The sequence below is a fragment of the Salarias fasciatus genome, chromosome 15, assembly GCF_902148845.1.
Source record: "Salarias fasciatus chromosome 15, fSalaFa1.1, whole genome shotgun sequence".
NCBI lineage: Eukaryota > Metazoa > Chordata > Actinopteri > Blenniiformes > Blenniidae > Salarias > Salarias fasciatus.
Window position 1 is genome coordinate 4,373,148 of NC_043759.1, and position 22,478 is coordinate 4,395,625.

Below are 22,478 nucleotides of genomic sequence, written 5' to 3' on the forward strand. Positions count from 1 at the left end.
TGTAAACAGATCCACGTCTGATCTTCACAGTACTGCAGTTTGTTCTTGACAGACTTTGACAGTTGATCAGACTATTGATCACTGATACAACGAAATACTGCTCATATGTTTTGGAGAGAACAACCATGAGACTGAGAATCTATCAATCAGCTGAGATCAACATGATCTATTCACTTGGAAATTGTGTTAAATCGAGCCTGACTGTGCTTCATAAGTTGCAAAGATGCTCTGAGACACTGAGACATGGCCAAAGCTATTTACAATGTGGTGAAATGAAGGGAAACACTGTTCTGTTGTGAGCAGTTACAGAGTAGTTTGGAGGTTTGTCCATGTTGTTTTGAGAATGTCATTTCTGTTTCAAGAAATGAGCCAAAGCAACGGAGAAAAACTGTAATCCCGTTTAGATGAGACTGACCACACTGATCCTTGGTCTCCATTTCTTCTTCAGAAAGTTGGAGCTCCGTGGAAGTGAAAGAAGAACTGGGGTTCTTCTTCTCTCTGATTTGATCTTTGATCTTTCAGAGAGCTCAACTGATGTGAAGACCAAACAGAAGCAGAGCCCAGTGGAGGACATGTCAACAGCCAAGGTTACTGGACAGAAAGTCAACAAGTCCAGAGTCTGCAGAGTTGCTGAGAGTCTGGAGCTCCAGCTGGGAGATCAGTGACAGCTGGATCCAGGAGAGATCAGCCTGCTTTGAAAGCTGAAGGTCAACATGGAGCGTGTCAGAGGTTCACAGTCAGTGATCCACTGCAGCAGCTTTCTTCTTCTAGCAAGCTTTGAAATGTGGAGCTGCACACGACTCTGCCACAGTCACAGGACTAAAGAGCAGAGAAGAAGCTCCGGTCCTCATTGAGATCCTCTGTGGATCACTCTCAGACCAGCCTGATGTCTGACCTTTATGTCAACACAACTGTACTGAAACACACTTAAACATGGATTCTGACCTCAGAGTCTTCAGACGGCAGAGTGGACTCTGCAGAAAACCACACAGCTGAGAAACTCCTGGATCCTGAAGAGGGTTCCGGCTCAGGTCCAGATGTTCCAGATGTTTCTGGAGGGAGGGGTTGGACTTCAGAGCTGAGGCCAGAGAAGAACAGCTGATCTCTGACAACCTGCAGCCCCTCAACCTGAATAAAGAGAGAAAGAAGTGAGATTAGAGGACAGAGTCTGATGTTGAAGTGACTGAGAGCTGAAGAAGGTTCAGACTGGAAGAGTTTAGAAATGTAAAGTCCAAACAGCTGAAGCCTCCAGGAGGAGAAGAGCTCTCATCAACATGCTGCAGAGCTCCTTCTCTCCACTCTCCCTCATCACTGTGTGGAATTTGTTATCATATTATCATCAAATCAAATCAGACTTTATTTGTCGAGCACTTTTTCATATTTATAAAAACAACGCAAAGTGCTGAAGAGAAAAAACGATCATAAAAACAAAAGAATAAAAACCGCACCATCAATAAATATACACCACACACACACACACACACACACACACACACACACACACACACACACACACACACACACACACACACACACACACACACACACACACACACACACACACACACACACACACACACACACACACACACACACACACACACACACACACACACACACACACACACACACACACACTCTGAATTATTTGCACACAGCAGAGGAGACATGGCATGGCACTAAGCATCATGGGAAAACACTACCAGTGGGGCCGTTCACAGCAGGAGAAGGTGAAGGTCATTAATACTGGGGCCCCAGCGCTCGACCCCCGACCCCGCCAGACCAAGGGGAACCTGCACACCGAGGTGTGGAGCCCCCCAGGCCAGCCAGGACCAGGGGACTCGAGCACAGTGACCCCAGCAGAGGACCAGGACCAACTCCCGGTGTGAAGAACCCCCCCTGAGGAAACACTGGAGCTAAAACAGCTAAAGACATAAAAAGACATAATACAAAGTTAATAGTAAGATAAGATTATAAAGTAATAAATTAAAATAAGTTAGAAGTACATAACAAAAATAGAACAAATAAATAGGATAAATAGATTAAAATAAAAATGATAAAAAAAAAAAATAAAAATGATGGAGATAAGAACTATAAAAGGTATATTGAAAGCCAGATTAAAAATGTGTGTTTTTAACCTGCCTTTAAAAATATCAACAGACTCTGCGGTCCTGAGGTTCTCCGGCAGGCTGTTCCACAGGCGGGGGCCGTAATGGCTGAAAGCCGCCTCGCCATGCGTCTTGGTTCTAGCTTGGTTCTGATGACATCATCTGAATTATAATTCATTTTTGCTGGTGTTTTCTCCCTGTATTTATGTTGAATTTTTGTTGTATACCTATGTTTCAGTGTAATTATACTGAAAGAAAAGGGGCACGCTGCAGTACATCTGTGCATGCGGTACGTGCTGGATCTACTTTTTGCTCAGACGCGATGTTGACTGGTGATGCTGAGCTGTTGTTTACCTGGCAGGACAAACTGTGTTCTTCATAAATAAACGTTGAAGAAACAGTTTTGGAGTGTCTGAAGCGTGAGTAGACACTGTGTCATCAAGTCAACACACCCTTTACGATGGGAGTTATTAATAATAATAACAGATTTTATTTGTAACGCACTTTACATTTAAAATCAAATCTCAAAGTGCTACAAGAGGCACAGGGTTAAAAACAAGCACAGGGTAAAAACATTACAATACAAGCAACATATTAAGCAACATTATTGTTGGTATGCCTTTCTGAAGAGGAAGGTCTTCAGTCCTTTTTTAAAAGCGCCCACCGTCTGTGGGGCCCTAAGGTGGTCTGGGAGAGCGTTCCACAGACGGGGAGCTGCGGCTTCAAAGGCCCGGTCCCCCACGGTTTTGAGCCGTGTCCTGGGCCGAACCAGACGATGCAGTTGGCCTGACCGGGTCCGGGCAGAGGTGTGTGGTGTGAGCAGTTCAGTGAGGGAGGTGGGGGCCGCACCGTGCAGACAGTGATGGGGGTGCAGGAGGATCTTGTACTCTATATGGGCCTGAATGGGAAGCCAGTGGAGAGAGTGAAGGATGGGAGTGATGTGCTCATATTTCCGCCCCTCATCAGGACTCTGGCAGCGCTGTTCTGTACATACTGGAGCTTTTGGAGGCTCCTGCCAGAGATCCCGATGAGGAGGCGTTACAGTAGTCCAGCCTGGAGGAAACAAAGGCGTGGACAAGCTTCTCTGCAGCAGGGAGGGAGAGGGAGGAACGCAGTCTGGAAATGTTACGAAGGTGGAAGAAGGATGTTTTGCAAATGGAGGTGACATGATTGTCAAAAGAGAGGTGGGGGTCAAACTTGACCCCAAGGTTTGTAACAGAGGGAGAGAGGGGAATGGTGTGACCTGGGAATGAAACAGAGGTAAGAGGAGAGGAGCGGAGTTGATGAGGAGGACCCGTTTGAATGGCTTCTGTTTTTGAGCCGTTAAGCTGCAGGAAGTTTTGACTCATCCACGCCCCTATATCCTCCAGGCAGGAGCTGAGGGTGGAGACAGAGGGGGTAGGAGAGCTGTTGGATGAAATTTTGATGTAGAGTTGTGTGTCGTCAGCATAGCAATGGAAGTTTATTCCATGCTTGCTGACAACACGACCAAGGGGAAGCATGTATATGGTAAAGAGGGAAGGACCGAGTACGGAGCCCTGGGGGACCCCACACTAAACTAGGGACGCCAGTGCAATAAAACCGTACAATCACTGATTTACATTAACTTGCATATTGTGGTTTTTATTCTTTTCTAACTCTTAGAACACTAAAAGAGTATTATTATTTTTCTTTTTTTCAATTTTAATGTTCAGGTCTGAATTCTCAGTTTTCACCTCTTCTCTACAGAACTCCAAATCCTTCAACATCTGTTTCCTGAATCTTTTCTAACTTTGGTTTTGAATGTCAGCTGAAATGAGGAGTGAGTTCTTCTCCATTGGTTGGGCTCATTTTTTGAAACTGAAATCACATTTTCAAAACTCTAAGATCTTTTGGCTCAGCAGTCTCACAGTTCAGCTCGACGCTATAGTTCACTTTCTGAAGCTCATCTCTCTCCCAGAACTGTTCACTCATGTTTCAAAGCTACATTTCTTTCCCATATAAACAGTCAAGCATCTCCAAAATGTAAAGATCCTTCTCAACAGCATTGGCTCATTTTTCCAAACAGACCAGACGTTCTCAGTTCTCTTGGTTCTCTTGTCAAAAACAGCCTGGACAGTTCAGCAGAACCACATGGTTCACCTGTCAAAGACCAGACCTCTTCAGAACAGTTCACTCAGGTGGAAAAACTACATTTGTTTCTCAAACAAATGATCAAAGTCTTCAAAAAGCTTCATCTCTTTGTCATCGTGAGTCACTGACAGTCAGAATGTAGAGATGTTTTGTCTTTAAGTCAGAGGAACATTGAAATATTCCTCATCTACCTTTCAGTCTGAGCCCAGTCCTTCATTCACAATCATGACTGTGAAAGTTTTTTGTTTTTCACAGGAAGAAGAACCTTCAAGTTTTGACTCACACATTGCTCTCATACTTCCAAGGAAATAATTATTTTATTTACACACAAAGTAACTTCATCCATCAGAGTTCAACATACTGTAATACACACACAAAAGGAGCAAACAAATAAAGAAAAAGGAAAACTGTATGAAGCCCACAGTGCTGTAAATAAAGCTGGAGTTTAACAGCTCACTGCTTCACTCCTCACCCCCTGACTGTCCTCCTCACCTTCATGTAAACAGATCCACGTCTGATCTTCACAGTACTGCAGTTTGTTCTTGACAGATTTTGACAGTTGATCAGACTATTGATCACTGATACAATGAAATACTGCTCATATGTTTTGGAGAGAACAACCATGAGACTGAGAATCTATCAATCAGTTGAGATCAACATGATCTATTCACTTGGAAATTGTGTTAAATCGAGCCTGACTGTGCTTCATAAGTTGCAAAGATGCTCTGAGACACTGAGACATGGCCAAAGCTATTTACAATGTGGTGAAATGAAGGGAAACACTGTTCTGTTGTGAGCAGTTACAGAGTAGTTTGGAGGTTTGTCCATGTTGTTTTGAGAATGTCATTTCTGTTTCAAGAAATGAGCCAAAGCAACGGAGAGAAACTGTAATCCCGTTTAGATGAGACTGACCACACTGATCCTTGGTCTCCATTTCTTCTTCAGAAAGTTGGAGCTCCGTGGAAGTGAAAGAAGAACTGGGGTTCTTCTTCTCTCTGATTTGATCTTTGATCTTTCAGAGAGCTCAACTGATGTGAAGACCAAACAGAAGCAGAGCCCAGTGGAGGACATGTCAACAGCCAAGGTTACTGGACAGAAAGCCAACAAGTCCAGAGTCTGCAGAGTTGCTGAGAGTCTGGAGCTCCAGCTGGGAGATCAGTGACAGCTGGATCCAGGAGAGATCAGCCTGCTTTGAAAGCTGAAGGTCAACATGGAGCGTGTCAGAGGTTCACAGTCAGTGATCCACTGCAGCAGCTTTCTTCTTCTAGCAAGCTTTGAAATGTGGAGCTGCACACGACTCTGCCACAGTCACAGGACTAAAGAGCAGAGAAGAAGCTCCGGTCCTCATTGAGATCCTCTGTGGATCACTCTCAGACCAGCCTGATGTCTGACCTTTATGTCAACACAACTGTACTGAAACACACTTAAACATGGATTCTGACCTCAGAGTCTTCAGACGGCAGAGTGGACTCTGCAGAAAACCACACAGCTGAGAAACTCCTGGATCCTGAAGAGGGTTCCAGCTCAGGTCCAGATGTTCCAGATGTTTCTGGAGGGAGGGGTTGGACTTCAGAGCTGAGGCCAGAGAAGAACAGTTGATCTCTGACAACATGCAGTCCATCAACCTGAATAAAGAGAGAAAGAAGTGAGATTAAAGAAAAAAGTTTGATGTTGAAGTGACTGAGAGCAGAAGAAGGTTCAGACTGGAAGAGTTTAGAAATGTAAAGTCCAAACAGCTGAAGCCTCCAGGAGGAGAAGAGCTCTCATCAACATGCTGCAGAGCTCAGTCCACTCTCTGTCCCTCCAACATCTGGAATCTTCCTAAACTCCTCTCAGTCCTTTGACTCCAACAGATTCTAACTTCAAGGCAGTGAACTGACCTCAGAGTCTCCAGTTTACAGTTTGGACTCTCCAGTCCAGAACACAGAATCTCCACTGATGAATCCTCCAGGTAGTTGTCACTCAGGTTCAGATGTTTCAGATGGGAGGGGTCAGACTTCAGAGCTGAGGAGATCACTTCACAGTGAGGATCAGAGAGTCCACATTCAGAAAGCCTGTAATGAGACACAGAGAGGACAGGACAGGATGAGAGAGGACACTTTGTTGGACTGTTGGACATCAGACCTGCTCTCCTGTAGAAACAGCACAACCTGCTACACCGTGCTGCAGGTCTTTAGTCCTGTTCCTGCTGAGTCTGACATGAATTATTTCATCAGATGGAAACAGTCTCAAGAAGATCAAGTGAAGATCTGCTGCTTTATTCTCACACTGTCTGAGGGCTGATGAGAGGAATTCAATAAACTGGAAAATATTTGAATGTTCCAGACAAGAACAGAAGCAATGTGGATTAGAACATGAAGGAAGACTGACAGCCTCAGTCTGAACAGATCCTGAGAACTGAGCCAACCTCTGCAGGGGATTGTTGACACTGAGGAACAGCAGTAAATGTAGGGAATAATGGGATGAGTGGACTGATGGGTTCTTCATGACAGATCATTGAGGATCATCTCCACAGAGGAACTACAGGAACTACGTTCTACAAACATCACTGAGACATTGATCATGAAGACTTGTGGACTCACTCAGCCTTCCTGCAGTTCTTCACAGCTGGGATCAGTCTGAATCGTCCCTCCTCTGATGTGTTGTAGTTCTCCAGGTTTAACTCCTCCAGGACCTGGTCTGACATCTGCAGCATGTAGGCCAGAGCTGAGCAGTGGATCCCAGAGAGTCTCTTCTCTGATGTGTTCTCTGACTTCAGGAACTCTTGGATCTCCTGATGTACTGAGAGGTCCTTCATCTCCGTCAGACAGTGGAAGATGTTGATGCATCTGTCAGGAGACACTTTTTCACTGTTGATCTCCTTCAGGTTCTGGATGACTCTCTGGATCGTTTCTGGACTGATCTCTGTCTGACCCAGCAGACCTTCTAAGAGTCTCTGGTTGGATTCCAGAGAGAGGCCATGAAGGAAGCGGACAAACAGGTCCAGGTGGCCGTTCCCACTTCTGACGGATTTCTCCAGGATGACCACCAGCAAATCATCAAGAGATCTGAAAGCATGATCCTCTCCAAAGAAGGTCTTCAGCTCGTCTCTCTTCCTGCTGGTGAAACAGTGGAACATGGAGACTGCAGCCAGAAACTCCTGAACACTCAGATGGACGAAGCTGTAGACGGCTTTCTGGAAGATCACAGACTCTCTTCTGAAGATCTGAGTACAGATTCCAGAGTACAGCGAGGCCTCAGTCACATCCAGACCACACTGCTCCAGGTCTTCTTGGTAGAACAGGATGTTTCCTTTGTCCAGATGTTCCAAGGCCATCCTGCCCAGCTTCAGAAGAAGCTCCCTGTCAGCCTCCGTCAGCTCCTGTGGACCCGTCTCAGGTCCTTCATGGTACTTGAGCTTCTTCCTGTGTGTCTGAACCAGCACAAAGTGGGAGTACATGTCAGTCAGGGTCTGGGGCAGCTCTCCTCTCTGCTCGCTGCTCAACATGTGCTCCAGAACTGTAGCAGTGATCCAGCAGAAGACTGGGATTCCACACATGATGTGGAGGCTCCTGGAGGTCAGGATGTGGGAGATGATCCTGCTGCTCAGCTCCTCATCACTCAGCCTCCTCCTGAAGTACTCCTCCTTCTGGGAGTCAGTGAAGCCTCGCACTTCTGTCAGTCTGTCCACACATGTTGGAGGGATCTGATGGGCCGCCGCCGGTCGGGAAGTGATCCAGACCCGAGCCGAGGGCAGCAGATCCCCCCGGATGAGGTTAGTGAGCAGCTCGCTGACTGAAGACTGCTGGGAGACGTCAAGCAGCCGCCGGCTGCTGCTGAAGTCCAGAGAAAGTCTGCTTTCATCCAGACCGTCCAAGATGAAGAGCAGCCTGCAGACATCCAGCTGCTCTGCCGTCAGCTTCTGGAGCGTGGGATGGAAAACAGCCAGCAGCGAGAGGAGGCTGTACGGCCGCTCTCCCAGCAGGTTCAGCTCCCTGAAGGAGAGCACCACCAGCACCCCCACATCCTGGTTCTCCAGGCCCTCGGCCCAGTCCAGACTGAACTTGTGCACCGAGAAGGTTTTTCCACTGCCGGCCACGCCGCTGGTCACAACCACTCGGATGTGTCTGAGCTGCTGGGCTGAGGCTTTGAAGATGTCCTGAACCCTGATGGCAGAGTGACGGAGGCTCTTCTTCCTGATGGCAGAGTGACGGAGGCTCTCCTCCCTGATGGCAGAGTGACGGAGACTCTTCTTCCTGGAAGCTGTCTCCAGAAGCTTCAGCTCAGGTTCCCTCTGAAGCTCCTCACTGTGTTCCTCTGTGATGTGGAGCTCAGTGTAGATCCTGTTGAGGAGGCTTCCTCCTCCTGCTTCATCACTTCCTTCAGTCACACGTTCACATCTCCTCCTCAGACTCTTCTTATGTACTTCTAGAAGCTGCTGCAGACCCACACCTGCTCAAAGACAACAACAACAGTCAGACTGCACACAAACAACCAGGGGGCTATTGCACAAAAGTCGGATAAATACATCCAGGATAAATTTAAAATGCGTGGCTTGAGTCAGCCTGGTCGGTGTTTTCTTGGATTAATCGGTTGCACGTTTGCCGAGCCAGGATGAAAAGACGCGGCTTACTCAAGCCAGGTGAGGAGCATCAGGATAAGTGCGCGTTCACAGCGTTCTTCAGAAGACCACGACATCGATCACAGAGTCACAGATTGAAAATGGAACAAGGACGAGCATCTTACTTCACACGGGATGAGCAGCAGTGTGCGGACTATACCGCGGCTGTCGGGGGGGCTCACTTAAAAAGGGGGGCGCCCCAGAGCGAGGACTTTACACAAAACACGTCCATTAATTTCATTCCATATATTCCAGCCTGTACGTCTGCTTTAAGTGACGTTTAAGGCATAGCGCCCCCACGCTTCAATGGTAAGGACAAGTACTGCATGCAGGCCGCAGCTTCATTAAAGTGAAATAGTGACGCTCAGATCAGACACAAGAAATGGCCTAATTCTGCATGTGATCCATGATTATGGTCATACAAAAATGATAATTATAAAATACAGGAAATACACGGGTGAAACAGCATTTTGCCAATATTTAGGATATTTATTCAAGAATATTTCAACTCTGTGTCCGTGCTATCTCATTGAATCAATTGTCCTCATGCTGTGTTCTGTTTCATCCCTCATCTGTCATGAAGAACAAACCTGTCGGCCAAAAAAGAACCTCAAGCAGGTGAAAACCAGACATAAAAATATTCTGCAGTCTGGTAAGTTACTTAAGTGTCGCCCAAAGAGCAATTATCACATGAAGTGATAAATTTGTTGTCTTCTGAGAAAGAATTTCTGTCGGATTTTAGCCGTTAAAAAAGTGGAGTCAGAATGATGTGGGACCCTTTCACTCCTAAAGGTGGAGTCCTGAAATAAGGTGATTTTCCTATTTTCAGGAGACAGTTAAGACAAAATGATGCTGTCTGTTATACTGTGTCCATTTCAGTGGTGTGAGACATTTATTTTTCCTTTGTTTCTCATTTTACTCATTGTGTAGCTTCAGGGTTCTTTTCTTTTATTTTTTATTCTGTATTTTTTACATCAGTGTGGTTTAGTACCAATTTAATCAAGGTTTTTTTTCCCATTGTCTTTACAATAATTGTGAACCTTTTATTGTAGGACTTGTATTAATAAAGAAAGGATTCTGAAACGTCTGTGTTGAAAGTTATGTTGGTCTTCATATAATCTCAGCAACAACATAATACTAAAGTCAACCAGACGTAGTTGCAGATGCAGCGACTGCAGCGGTAAGATTTGGCTGCAGGATGATTAAATGATGTAATGTGTAGAAAAATCCAGGAAATGCTGTAAACCACGCCCATTTCTCACATTGTTGACAGCAGTTTAATCTTATCCTGGGTAGTTAGCCTGCTGTGGAGCAGGTTAGCTTCAGAGAATAAATCACCACGGTGACTGGTCCGGGATAAACTTGGCAAGCTTTTGTGCAATCGACTTGAGGCTAACTTCGTCCAGGATAACCACAAGATCGCCACAGGATAACAACAGTTTGCCGGCTTAATCCCTTATCCTGGTTTTGTGCAATAGCCCCCAGCTCTCATGTCTCTACAACACAACAACCAGTCCCAGTTCCTCAGCAGACGCATGTCCACTCTTACTTGGTGCAGCTCTGCTTCTGGATCTTTCTGGCTGCTCCTCACAGACATCACTCCTCCTCTTCCTCTTTCTGTGGACACCAAGCAACATTTCCTCTGAGCAACACAACACAGCAAAGACACAGAGATCCAGCTTCAAAATACTGGAGCTGAATCTGAACGTGAGCTCAACGTCTCTCAGTCTGCCTTTAACGGAAATGAAAGAAAAAAAGTTTCTTACTTTGTGTCTGAAGGTCCAGGTTCAACACTGAAGTTTGGTACATAACCTTTGGACCGGTCACTCTTCAGAGACAACCTTAGAGAGAAATCAGAGGATTTAGAAACAGCTTGAATGGTTCAGTCAGTTCACTGTAAAACCCAGTTGTTTATGAAGAGATGAACATGACAGAGGTCAAAGGTCACACCCACACTGCCCAATCAGGAGTTTGACAGCAGGTCCAAATGTTCTGTTGGCTCCTTGACAGATCAGGAGGTTCTGACAGTTTACACACATTCATTCAACATGTGAGACGTACATGTCCAACCTGGAGAGGAAGGTTCACACACCTTCCACACATGACAGCAACATTAGAAGAGTCAGATCACTCTGTGGTGGCAGGAAGAAACACTGAAGAGAACGCCTGACGGCTCTTACCTGTCCACACCTGACCTGCCCTCCTCTTCATCCACATCTGACATCTTCAGTCACTGAGACAGAGCGCACACACACACGCACACACGCACACACACACACACACACACACACACACACAGATAACAATAACACAACATCATCTTTCAGTTCAAATCCAGTGACTTCATTCTGAGTGGAGCAGCTCTACTAATAAAGACTAAATTCTGCTGCTCCAGTGTTTCTGGGAAACATCATTTCACCTGCTGTTTGTCCATTTTCTGTTCCACAGATTGATAAAACATGTTCCACATTTGAGGCGAGACAAAGTTCAGTCAGGAACCAATGTTGAAAGAGTCTGACCTTTATTCTGTTGGAGAAAATGAAGAAAGGAGCGGATGTGACTGTATTCTTCATTTGTAGAGCACATTGGACCAGGTCCAGATCTAAATCCACTAGAACTTGACCTCTCTCGACTACATTGGACTCGGTCCACCCCACCAGCCACATCTAGCCCCCCCCCCCCCCCCCCCCCCCCCACCCACCCACCCACAGCCCCGACCCCACACAGATGCAGACAGAGATGTATGGATGCGATGGATGGAGGGATGCATGTTGGCTCCGTCGATCTCGAGAGATCATGGACAAGCCGGGGCGAAGTTATGGAGGAACGACAGATCCCCCTTCTCAGCCTCGCTGGTAGTGTCCAACGGAAGAGACAGGCCCATACAGTTGGTACCAACTTGGCTACAGGAGTTTCTGGAAGGTACCGTAACGCGAGGACCAATTGCCTTCAGGGCTCCACTTCAAATTTTCTGTAGGGGAGGTCTCCCTTTGCCTTTGTCACTCCAGTGACGACCACAAGGCAGTGGTGCTATTTTACCAATAACTGGGGATTGCGACATGTAGACCGGGGGACACAGGAATCAAACTTCCCAATTGTAAGATGACTGCTCTCCCCACTAGACATCAGCTGCCCCATTAATCATGATGATGGCTGTGATATTGACCGTATCAATATAATAATGATGATCGAAATTATACATTGATGACTGAATCAGAAATACAATCCCAAAACCAATCCATCAATAACAACCTCAATCAGTCTGAACAGTTCCTGAGCAGCTTTTGTTCTGTTTATGCCTGTCTGTCCTCCAGAAATCACAGCTGATTGGTTTCTGATCACTTTCATGGTGAAAACATGTGGTTCTCCTGCAGATTTCATGGCTGTGGGGCCAGAGGGACCTCAGCAAGATGGCCGCCCCTAAGGCACATGACCTCCAGCTGCGTCAGGATGTCATGATATCTTTGGCCCCGCCCCCTGCTATGGGTGAAGTTTCGTCCCTTTTTCTCAACAGTCAATGGTTTGGATCAGAAAGTGACTGGACTCTGTTTCAGGCTCTGCCACTGGGGAGTTGAGGAGCTGACAAGAACAAACCAGAGACTGAAATCATTCTGAGGAAAGAGAGAAAAATAACTGAAGGACTTCAATCACTTTTTTACTTTCACTTTCAACACGAGTCTCAGTTCTCAGCGAGAAAATAGAGATAAATAAACCAAGCAGGGAAATTCAGAGCAAATGTCAAGCCTGAAATCAGTCCATCGTCCAGTTTCCAGCTCTGAATGACTCTAAAAGTAGCTGAACATCGTGACACAAGGAGACAGAGAGGCCATTAAAACTCACCGTTTGTCCTCTGGACCAGTCAGATGGAGCAGAAATCCGAGAGGCAGAGAGATATCTCTCTGACCTCTGCAGTTAGAACGGCGGCTTTATATCAGAGTCGCGATGAAAAAGAGAAGAAAGCTGTGAAGTGAAGGCGCGCACTTCCCTCCACCAGTGGAACAGGAAGTGTTTTGTGGTGATGTGTCGTTCGTGAACGTAATGGCTCTATGAGCCGGCTCTTTGAAGTGAACGACGGGAGCCGGCTCCCCACCAATCAGGAGCCGGCTCCCTTCGAGACGCTTTTTTTCTCTGTCTGCTCTGCTTCGTGTGCTGAGCAGAGGGGGGAGGGGCTGCAGCCCAGCACACACACACAGCAGCAGCACAGTGAGCACAGGAGCGGGTCAAGAGAGGAGAGAGAGTCCAATACCGGGGACAAAAAGAAAAAGTCAAAAGAAATTAGTCAAATCAGGAAAAGGAGCCAAATTTGGACTCATTTTAATTATATTGATGGCTCCAAAAGCAGAGTGCATTGTCTGCAAGACCAAAATGTCATATAGTCCCCTCTGAGAGAATCTTCTCTAAAACAGGTCAGATAATCACCGACAGAAGAAGCCGAATCAGTCGCTCAAAGCTGAGGCACTTGGCGTTTCTAAATGCCAATCTTCAGTAGAGTGCTGATCTTTTTGTTTTTGTTTTACACATTTTAATTTTTTTTTTTTTGCGTGTTTTTCAGGGGTTCTGTGTTGTTTCAGTCTAAATTGGTAAAAAGTTGAATTGTAAATAGATAAAAGTTCTTGTATTTTATAGTTTATTTATAGCATTGAAGAGTTAATATTTGTAATTTTTATTTTGTTGTTTTGAATTTTTTTTCAGGGATTCTGTGTTGTTGTTTGACTTTAAATTTGTTGAGTGTATAAAAAGCTAAAGTTGTTTGTATTTGAGAATTTATTTTTTTGTAGATCTGTAAATCAGTCTGCCCCAGAGCAGCTGTGGCTACAACAGCAGCTTACCACCACCGAGTATGGTGTGAACAGGTTAATGTGATATTGCAGTGTGAAGCGCTTTGGGCTCTGTCATGCAGGGTAAAAAGCGCTATACAAATGTAGACCACTTACCATTTTAATTTATATTTCGTGTGTTTTCAGGGATCCTGTGTTTCACTTTAAATCTGTTAAGTATAAAAAAGCTAAAAGTTTATTCTTGTATTTCATAGTGTATTTGTTGTTGCACTGAAAAGTAAATATTTGTAATTTACATTTTGTTGTGTCGTGTGTTTTTCAAGAATTCTGTGTTGCTTGACTTTAAAGTTGCTTAGTATAAAAAAGTTAAAAGGTTAAATTAGTTGAAAGTTCACTTCAGAGTGAAAAAATAAAGGCTATCATAAAATAGTAGTATAATACATTTTTTTCATAATTATTAATTCATTTTGTGCATAACGTTACATTATTATTGGTAATATATCGATTAAAGCAACAAAAAAATCTGAAGAGCCGTTTGGGAGCCAAAAGAGCCGGCTCTTTTTAGTGAGCCGAACTGAAAGAGCCGGTTCCCTAAAAAGAGCCGGAATTCCCATCACTATTTGAAAGGAGATGCAGCGCTGCTCTGGTGCGGAAATGCAAACGCAACGGGTTGCCAGGTCTGCCAGGAAATCAGCCCACACAGTTCAAAACAGACGCAGCAAGTTCAACAGTGCCGCTGCCGTAGATATCTTATAGAACACTGGATGCCTCACGGCAGATTCCACGACGTCCGCAGAGGTCGGCCATCTTTGTACGGGAAAGTTGTCAGAGTTTCTGTGGAACGCAATGTAAGGTTGGTGATCTGTGCAGACTTTTATACTCTTATTTCACTGAATTTTTTTAATGGAACATCTTAAAGCACTATAAGGCAATTGCTGTTGTGACTCTGAGTTATATAAAAATTGATTGATCAAGAGATTGACTCAGTTGCCTTTTATTCGTTTACCGAATTATATTGTGACTGTAATTCCTTTTATACGTTTTTACAATGCCTAATTAAATATTTTTTTTTAAACAATGTGTTTTCTGGTGCACTATTTCATGTTTAAATAATCAATGAGGGGACATTATACATTCACAATAGATTTAATAATGTGGAAGGTTACTGTTTAATGTTATATATTAATGAAAAATAATGTAATACATTCAATATAATGAGGTTCATGAGATTTAAGTATTTCTGAAGTTTCAGGTGGGTAAATAGTTTATCTTCAGCCTCCACTGCAGCCCTGCCACGTCTTAAAATATTTTCACACAAAACTAAAAATATGGACATGTATGGCTTGTCTAAATTATTCGTAAGTGCTATAAATATATCTCAGTGTAAGGATTTGAACATGGAGCCTAATATGAAGAATATTATTAATATTTACGATATGATATATATTTATGATATATATTTAAGGCATGCCATACTCATCAAACATATGTCATGTCATTAACAGAGATTTGATGTTTATTACAAACCAAACCGTTTAAAAATCGGTAAAAAATTGAGCAAGTTATAGCTTGTTAAGCAGTTCATGTCTCATCAACACAATGTTATGAGTGAGCCAGATTCCCGTACAAAGATGGCCGACCTCTGCAGACGTCCGACTTCATTGGCCAGCAGCGGAGACGAGGTATCTCGTGTTCTATAAGATATCTATGGCCGCTGCTGCCAAGGTAGGGGATGCTTAAAAACACGTGATCATTCAGGGAAGCACGCGCGTGCGGACGTGTGTGTGCCAATCTGTCTGTCCTGAGTAAGAGCTGTAAGTGAGTAAAAGAAAGTCACCACAATCTTCAAAAGTTGTTCGGAATTAGGTTTTCAAATGTGTCAAAAAAAAAAAAAATCAGCTAATTTTAAAAAATTGATGAATGTATTCAGACCTATCAGTGTGTACAAAGATATTCAGAGTTGAAAAATAGACACAATCACTTTGAAGAGCTAAAAATACAGACAGCTCAAACAGCCTGTCTAGAACCTTGGTTCTCAAACTGTGGTACGCGTACCACTGGTGGCACGTGAGCTCCCTCTAGTGGTATGCGGGGGAATCACAGAAATATATATATTCTCTGAAAATTAGTTAAAGCAGAACTATGCAACTTTTTTACCTCAATAAATGTTTTTCAGAATCCCTGTGGGGGTAAACAAAGACTTGTCACGGTGATTCACCTGTCTGTCTATTGCCCCCAGGGTCTGTGTCCTGAAAACAGCACTTGTAACTTTCAGAGGAGCGGACCCGACGACATCTCGCAAGAACAAACCTGCTTTACAGCACTCATACGGGAGTACGAGTATAAAAGCGCGTAAAACAAACATGAAACCCTCGCTAGTGTCAGCAATGCCACCCTTAGGTGCTCACGGATGGCAGAACCAAAGAGACAGAAAAAAAACTTTGTCTAACGAGCGGAAAACAAGAAAACGGGAGTGGGACGCTCTCTGCACGGGGGCGGGGGTGGGGGAGGGGGGGTGATGTGGAGAACATTTACGACAGTGAGCTTTCACAGGAGACCAGTAGGGGGAGTGTAAAGCAAATCTTGCATAGTTCTCCTTCAAGTCAAAATGTTCGCAAACAAATATTACCACAAAAATACATAATTTAAAATTAAAATGCATCAAATCAATTGTAATTCACATTCAGTTGTTCTAATTTATTTCGTTGGACTGCGACGTGGTCACATTCACTCATGTAGTAGCGCGCACATACGTCATCCATGATTAAACTCGATATCTAAACTCCCCTATTTGTCCAAATTGTTAGAAAAGGTGGTGGCGACACAGCTCACATCTTTTGTACAAGAGTATGACATCTATGACATTTTTCAGTCAGGGTTTCGTAAACACCATTCTACAGAGACTGCCCTGCTGAAAGTGTCCAGTGACATCCTTTTTTTTAAAATTTACCCTTGTCCTGTTCGGCAGCTGGGTCTTGCAATATTGTATGATTGTAGCGTTTTACTATCCGAACAGATTTTCATGTTAGCAGCAGGACGACACTGAATCTCCTCCTGCTGCTGCCTTTATTTAAAGATGGCATCCGATGGACCCCTTTATCTTGCCCCCCTTTATCTTTCTCTCATGAAATAAACATACAACCTATGTACAAATTCACAATACAAAACAGTGTTGTCGATGCACCACATGTAACCAAGAACAATCCCAAACCCCACTCCAGGCAACACCAAAACAGAGCCGACAACCAACACCAAAACTGACAGAACCATATATATATATATATATATATATATATATATATATATATATATAAACATACACACACACACATATATATATATATATATATATATATATATATATATATATATATATACACACACATATATATATATATATATATATATATATATACACACACACACACACACATATATATATATATATATATATATATATATATATATATATATATACATATCTTAGGGGTGTCGATGATTTCTTCGAAGGGGCCTGATTCGACTGCCAATCACGCAGTCCAAGCATCGAAAAAATGTGGTTATTAAAGGAGGACCATTCCATTACAGCTGTATGGGGGTGCTGAATGACTGATTTTACATAGAATTGCTTGGTTTTTTTTCCAAATAAACATGATATAAATCCTATTTAATATACATGTTAGCCTATCAAATACACTGTGGAAAAATTTACTTGTACTTTTATTCAATGTTCTATTTAGTGTTTGTGAATGAACCACCATGGTGAGTGGCACAATCCGATTTTGCGCAGAGCTCTGTCACAGAGAGGGAGGAGCTTGTGTCCTGTCTTCATGTTGACAATGGCGGGATCGGTGCAGAAATCACTGTAGCTCTAAACTCTTCAAATGTATAACTTTATCGGGTTTTTTTTTTAAATTAGGCGACAAAGTGGTCGTTTAGAGCCCGATTGTGTCGTTTGTTTGTCTGAATACCAACTGTTTATGATTTTGTTCGGATGAATTCGGCGAAATGTGAGCCAGCCGCAGTGAGCGGCTCCAGCACGGAGGTGTCAGAGAAGCAGGAGAGAAGCAGAGAAGCAGGGAGAGAAGCAGAGCACACCCTGGACCCGCCCCGGGTCCCCCCGCCCGGCACGGCGCGCAGCGCTGTTCCCCCGACCCAGCAGCCCAGCCTCCAGGCCCGGTCGGGCTTTGGCGGCGGGCGACGCGGATCACACCGTCAGCCGCCCCCGCCTCTCCGACCGGCTCCCCGGCGACCCGCAGCAGGACCGAGACGCGCGGTCTCACCCAGCGGTCCTACGGAGCGGGCCCGCTCCGGGCGTCACACCGAGTCGGCCCCCCGGTGCAGCGCGTCACCCCAGCGGCGGGCCCGCCGGCGAGCCTCCGCCTCTCCCGGGCCCAGTTTGACGAGCTTCTGGCCCGCGTCAGCGCTCAGAGTGCTCGTCTGTGATTGGATGACGCTCGGCGTTGACGCTTCCAAAGTTCAATTTTCCCAACTTCAGGCGTTGACGCCTGCAACGCGTGACGCGCATGGCGCGCGTCGGCAACGCTCGAAACGCTCGGAAAGCGACGCTCGAAAAGCGTCTGACACGCGTTAGGTGCGTTGAAGCTCGTCCACCATAGACTTTGAATGTAAAAGCGACGCCCGTGACGCTTGGAATGCGTCCGGTGTGAACGCACCATTAATTTTTTCACTCTACAGTGAACTTTCAACTTATTTAACCTTTTAACTTTTTTATACTAAGCAACTTTAAAGTCAAGCAACACAGAATCCCTGAAAAACACAAAAAAATGTAAATTACAAATATTTACTTTTCAGTGCAACAACAAATAAACTATGAAATACAAGAATAAACTTTTAGCTTTTTTATACGTCACAAATTTAAAGTGAAACACAGGATCCCTGAAAAACACACAAAATATAAATTAAAATGGTAAGTGGACTACACTTGTATAGCGCTTTTTACCCTGCATGACAGAGCCCAAAGCGCTTCACACTGCAATATCACATTAACCTGTTCACACCATACTCGGTGGTGGTAAGCTGCTGTTGTAGCCACAGCTGCTCTGGGGCAGACTGATTTACAGATCTACAAAAAAAAATAAATTCTCAAATACAAACAACTTTAGCTTTTTATACACTCAACAAATTTAAAGTCAAACGACAACACAGAATCCCTGAAAAAAATGCAAAACAACAAAATAAAAATAACAAATATTAACTCTTCAATGCTATAAATAAACTATAAAATACAAGAACTTTTATCTATTTACAATTCAACTTTGACCAATTTAGACTGAAACAACACAGAACCCCTGAAAAACACGCAAAAAAAAAAAAAATTAAAATGTGTAAAACAAAAAGAAAAAGATCAGCACTCTACTGAAGATTGGCATTTAGAAACGCCAAGTGCCTCAGCTCTGAGCGACTGATTCGGCTTCTTCCGTCGGTGATTATCTGACCTGTTTAGAGAAGATTCTCTCAGAGGGGACTATATGAAATGTTGGTCTTGCAGACAATGCTCTCTGCTTTTGGAGCCATCAATATAATTAAAATGAGTCCAAATTTGGCTCCTTTTCCTGATTTGACTAATTTCTTTTTACTTTTTCTTTTTGTCCCAGGTATTGGACTCTCTCTCCTCTCTTGACCCGCTCCTGTGCTCACTGTGCTGCTGCTGCTGTGTGTGTGTGTGTGTGTGTGTGTGTGTGTGTGTGTGTGTGTGTGTGTGTGTGTGTGTGTGTGTGTGTGTGTGTGTGTGTGTGTGCTGGGCTGCAGCCCCTCCCCCCTCTGCTCAGCACACTGGCCCGTCCATGCTTCACATGTACGCGACACAGTGAGAGTTGTCAATGTGTCAAAGAGTTTGTCAATGTGAACCAGAATCTTCAAAAGTAGTAATTAGTTTTTCAAAGCGTAAAAATCCTGCTAGTCTGTATTAAAATTTGAACATGTAATAAGAGTTGTCATTGCATACAAAGATATTCAGAGTTGAAAAATGTTCCTATTCAGCTTCAAGTTCTGAAACTACAAACCACTCACCAGTCACGAGTGGAGAAATGTCACCAGTCGACTGTTTATTTACACCTGACTTTGGCTCCACTGCTGCCGTCAGACAGATTCTTATCTGTAAAGGTCATATTGGCGCGTGTGCATGCTATCGCTTGTTATGTACACTGAAGACTGACACCAGTATGAGCCAATCAGAGTGAAGTAGGACTGAAGCCCCGCCCACTGCGAAACCGAAAGTAGTAATCATTTGTTTTTGTTTTTTCAGTCACAGCAACAAGTGAAGAAACTGAATTTTAACTCGTGTTAAATGTTGATTTAAATGTCTGTCTGATTCTGTGAATCAGAAGAAAGCAGCTGTCAGGTTTGTGTGAATAAAAGAGAGACGGAGAAGTTAAAAAGTCTCCTGGTCCGTTGTGGAGCTTCTAAAGAGCTGACAGATTCTCACCTGAACTCTCTTCACGTCTTCTTACAGACTCTTTTCCATGAGTGAAGAAACTTGAGGAGAGAAGAAGCTGCTCTGTGTTCCTCTCAGTCCTGCTCTCAGATCAAGACGAAGTGTTTTCTCCTCTGACACACCCAGAGGAGGAGACATGAGGGGAGGGAGGCTTTTCCCAGAAATCACGTGTTACTCAACATGAGAGGAGGCGGAGCCAGAAACATTTCAGCAGAAGACCCCGATGAAATATGTGCTTCTGTTGGGGCAACATGAGTCACGATGAACAGAACAATAATGTGTCTAAAGTTCTGTTTGAAAGAGATTATCACTACCTGTGGATTTCTGGTAACTCGTGAAATATCTAGGTGTTACTTGTAGTGTGTTCACACAGGATAAGGGAATTCTGTATTTTACTTTCATTTACTGAAATTACAGCCTGGATAAGATGTGTGAATGTTCCATGTGTCCATGCAATGCTGCTACAAGGAAAAAAAAAAAAAAAAACGGACACGTCAGTTGAGCAAGGAGTCATCAAATTGTGAAATTATTAAACTAAAGCTATTTTGAGGTCTCTTTCAGTAAAGCTTCAGAAAAACACTTGGTAACTTCAACTCTTTGTCAGAGCTGATAAACTGTCTGGTTCCGACTGTCTGTCCCACAATCTGCAGACACCAAGTCAATCACTGCTTTCTGTCCACTGCCTCCAGACTGCTTGGACAACCGTCTCCAACCTGCTCTGTCCTCCTCTGCTCTCTGTGTCTCTCCCCTTTCACACACATCAGGCAGGTGCAGCAATCAGCCTGGAGCTGCACACACACCTCATACACCTCTGCAGGAAAATCACTCAAAAATAACATTCCTGTCACAAAATAAATGAAATACATTAAAACATTGTAACCATTCAAACACACTGTAAGAAACAGAAAATACACATTCAAATCACTGTTTTAATCTTTTCTAACCTGTTTATTTACAAATTTAGATATATTTTAATATTTCACACTGGACAATAGCGGGCTAAAGATCAGTCTGCAGAGACATTCTCACCACCACTGGTCAGCCTGATCATAAAATGAGAGTGTTTGTAATGTGTCGTCACACATATGTTGTGTCAGAGTGACGCTTATGTGAAACCAGAACACAAACTGCATCCATTAAAATTGAACATGTCATGTTGGTTGGAAAGGAGGGGAAGTAGAGCTCCAGGTTTAGACTGGAGAACAGGACATGAGCAACAGATCCTGCTCTGACCTCACGTGACCTGAATGAAAATGTTTTTCTCATGAAAAACAAGAAGCATTATCCCTTTACACACACTCCCACTGCACTCTAATAACTTCCTGCTTTAACTAACCTCACTTGGTTACAAAACAAACTGTCTTGGTTTATTTTTTCCTTCCATTGTTCGTCTCAGAAATGTGTTTTCAACATATTTTATCCAGGATTGACGACTAAATAAAACACCTACAGGTTTAAAATTCATTAATACTGAGTAGTTTTTGGCAGGAGTGTTGTGTTCCATGACTGAAAGTCAACATGGAGTTTGAAAACAAAATCTGACTTTTTATTTGGTGTCAGACATTTTCTCTTATGACAGTGTTGTTCAACCTGTGGCTCTGGAGCCACATATGGCTGTATAGCTCCTCAAGTGTCTCCCTGAAGGTTTCATTAAGTTTTCCACAATCACTATTGAAATGTGATAAATGTAGCATCAGATGCAGTTTTTTTGTGTGTGTGTGAATCATAACTATATATGAATGAATGAATGAATGAATGAATGAATGAATGAATGAATGTCTTTATATATGAAACTTTATCAGCTGCGTTCGCCTCATTTTAAAGGTTCAACATGTTTTGTGGCTCCAGGTAAATTTGATTTGGTGGAAATTCATCAGAATGTGTCTTTTGGTCCTGAAGGTTCCAGACCTCTGTCTCATAATGGGGGGCCGTGGTCTCCTCTGATAATCCTCACCCCCCCACGCAGCACGCTGTGGTTCTGGGAGGAACCTTCAACACTGTCACTGCAGCTCTGGAGGACACTTTACCTGGTAACACCTGCAGCTCCGTGTTCAAGACAAACCACTAAAAATATCAGAGCACTTCCACACAGTGATGATCAGAAATACCCAGCAACTGCAACGACTGAGAAGATTTTAATACGTCTAACTTTATATCACTAATTGTCAAGTTCTCCTCCCTCCTGTGAGGCTCAAATGAGTCTTTTTCCTTCTCTTATTTTGAAGTCATTATGGGCAAATGGGTGAAAAACCTTAAAATGTAAAAATATAGTGTTCAGGAAAAAACAAATCAAGAATCAATAATCAATATAATCCAGAAGATAGTTTTGAAAAGTATCTGAAAATCTGAAAATTTATCTTGGAAATCAGGATTAAACACCCAGAAGATGTCTATATTCTAACGGACTGTTAAACAAGCATTTT

At 43.7% G+C, this 22,478-nt stretch overlaps 1 protein-coding gene and 2 long non-coding RNA genes across 3 annotated transcripts in view; all 3 read right to left on the reverse strand.

Annotated features, from left to right (window-relative positions):
- LOC115402057 (NACHT, LRR and PYD domains-containing protein 12-like) overlaps positions 1–8,643 on the reverse strand; it is a gene marked incomplete at its 5' end in the record, with an annotated part of 82,893 nt that extends 74,250 nt beyond the window's left edge. The window contains 4 exons of the mRNA XM_030110483.1: positions 946–1,128; positions 5,663–5,845; positions 6,101–6,274; positions 6,803–8,643. Coding sequence (XP_029966343.1) covers positions 946–1,128; positions 5,663–5,845; positions 6,101–6,274; positions 6,803–8,643 — 2,381 coding nt within the window. The remainder of the gene's footprint in view (positions 1–945; positions 1,129–5,662; positions 5,846–6,100; positions 6,275–6,802) is intronic.
- A 2,351-nt stretch (positions 8,644–10,994) lies between these two features.
- Positions 10,995–20,173, reverse strand: LOC115402077 (uncharacterized). Its single transcript, XR_003933068.1, has 3 exons — positions 20,047–20,173; positions 11,240–11,346; positions 10,995–11,053 (listed from the first exon to the last, which is right to left on the reverse strand). It is a non-coding gene; the product is annotated as an uncharacterized LOC115402077 (long non-coding RNA).
- Positions 12,184–13,664, reverse strand: LOC115402086 (uncharacterized). The gene is made up of 2 exons (XR_003933076.1): positions 12,661–13,664; positions 12,184–12,399 (listed from the first exon to the last, which is right to left on the reverse strand). It is a non-coding gene; the product is annotated as an uncharacterized LOC115402086 (long non-coding RNA).
- Positions 20,174–22,478: the final 2,305 nt, after the last annotated feature.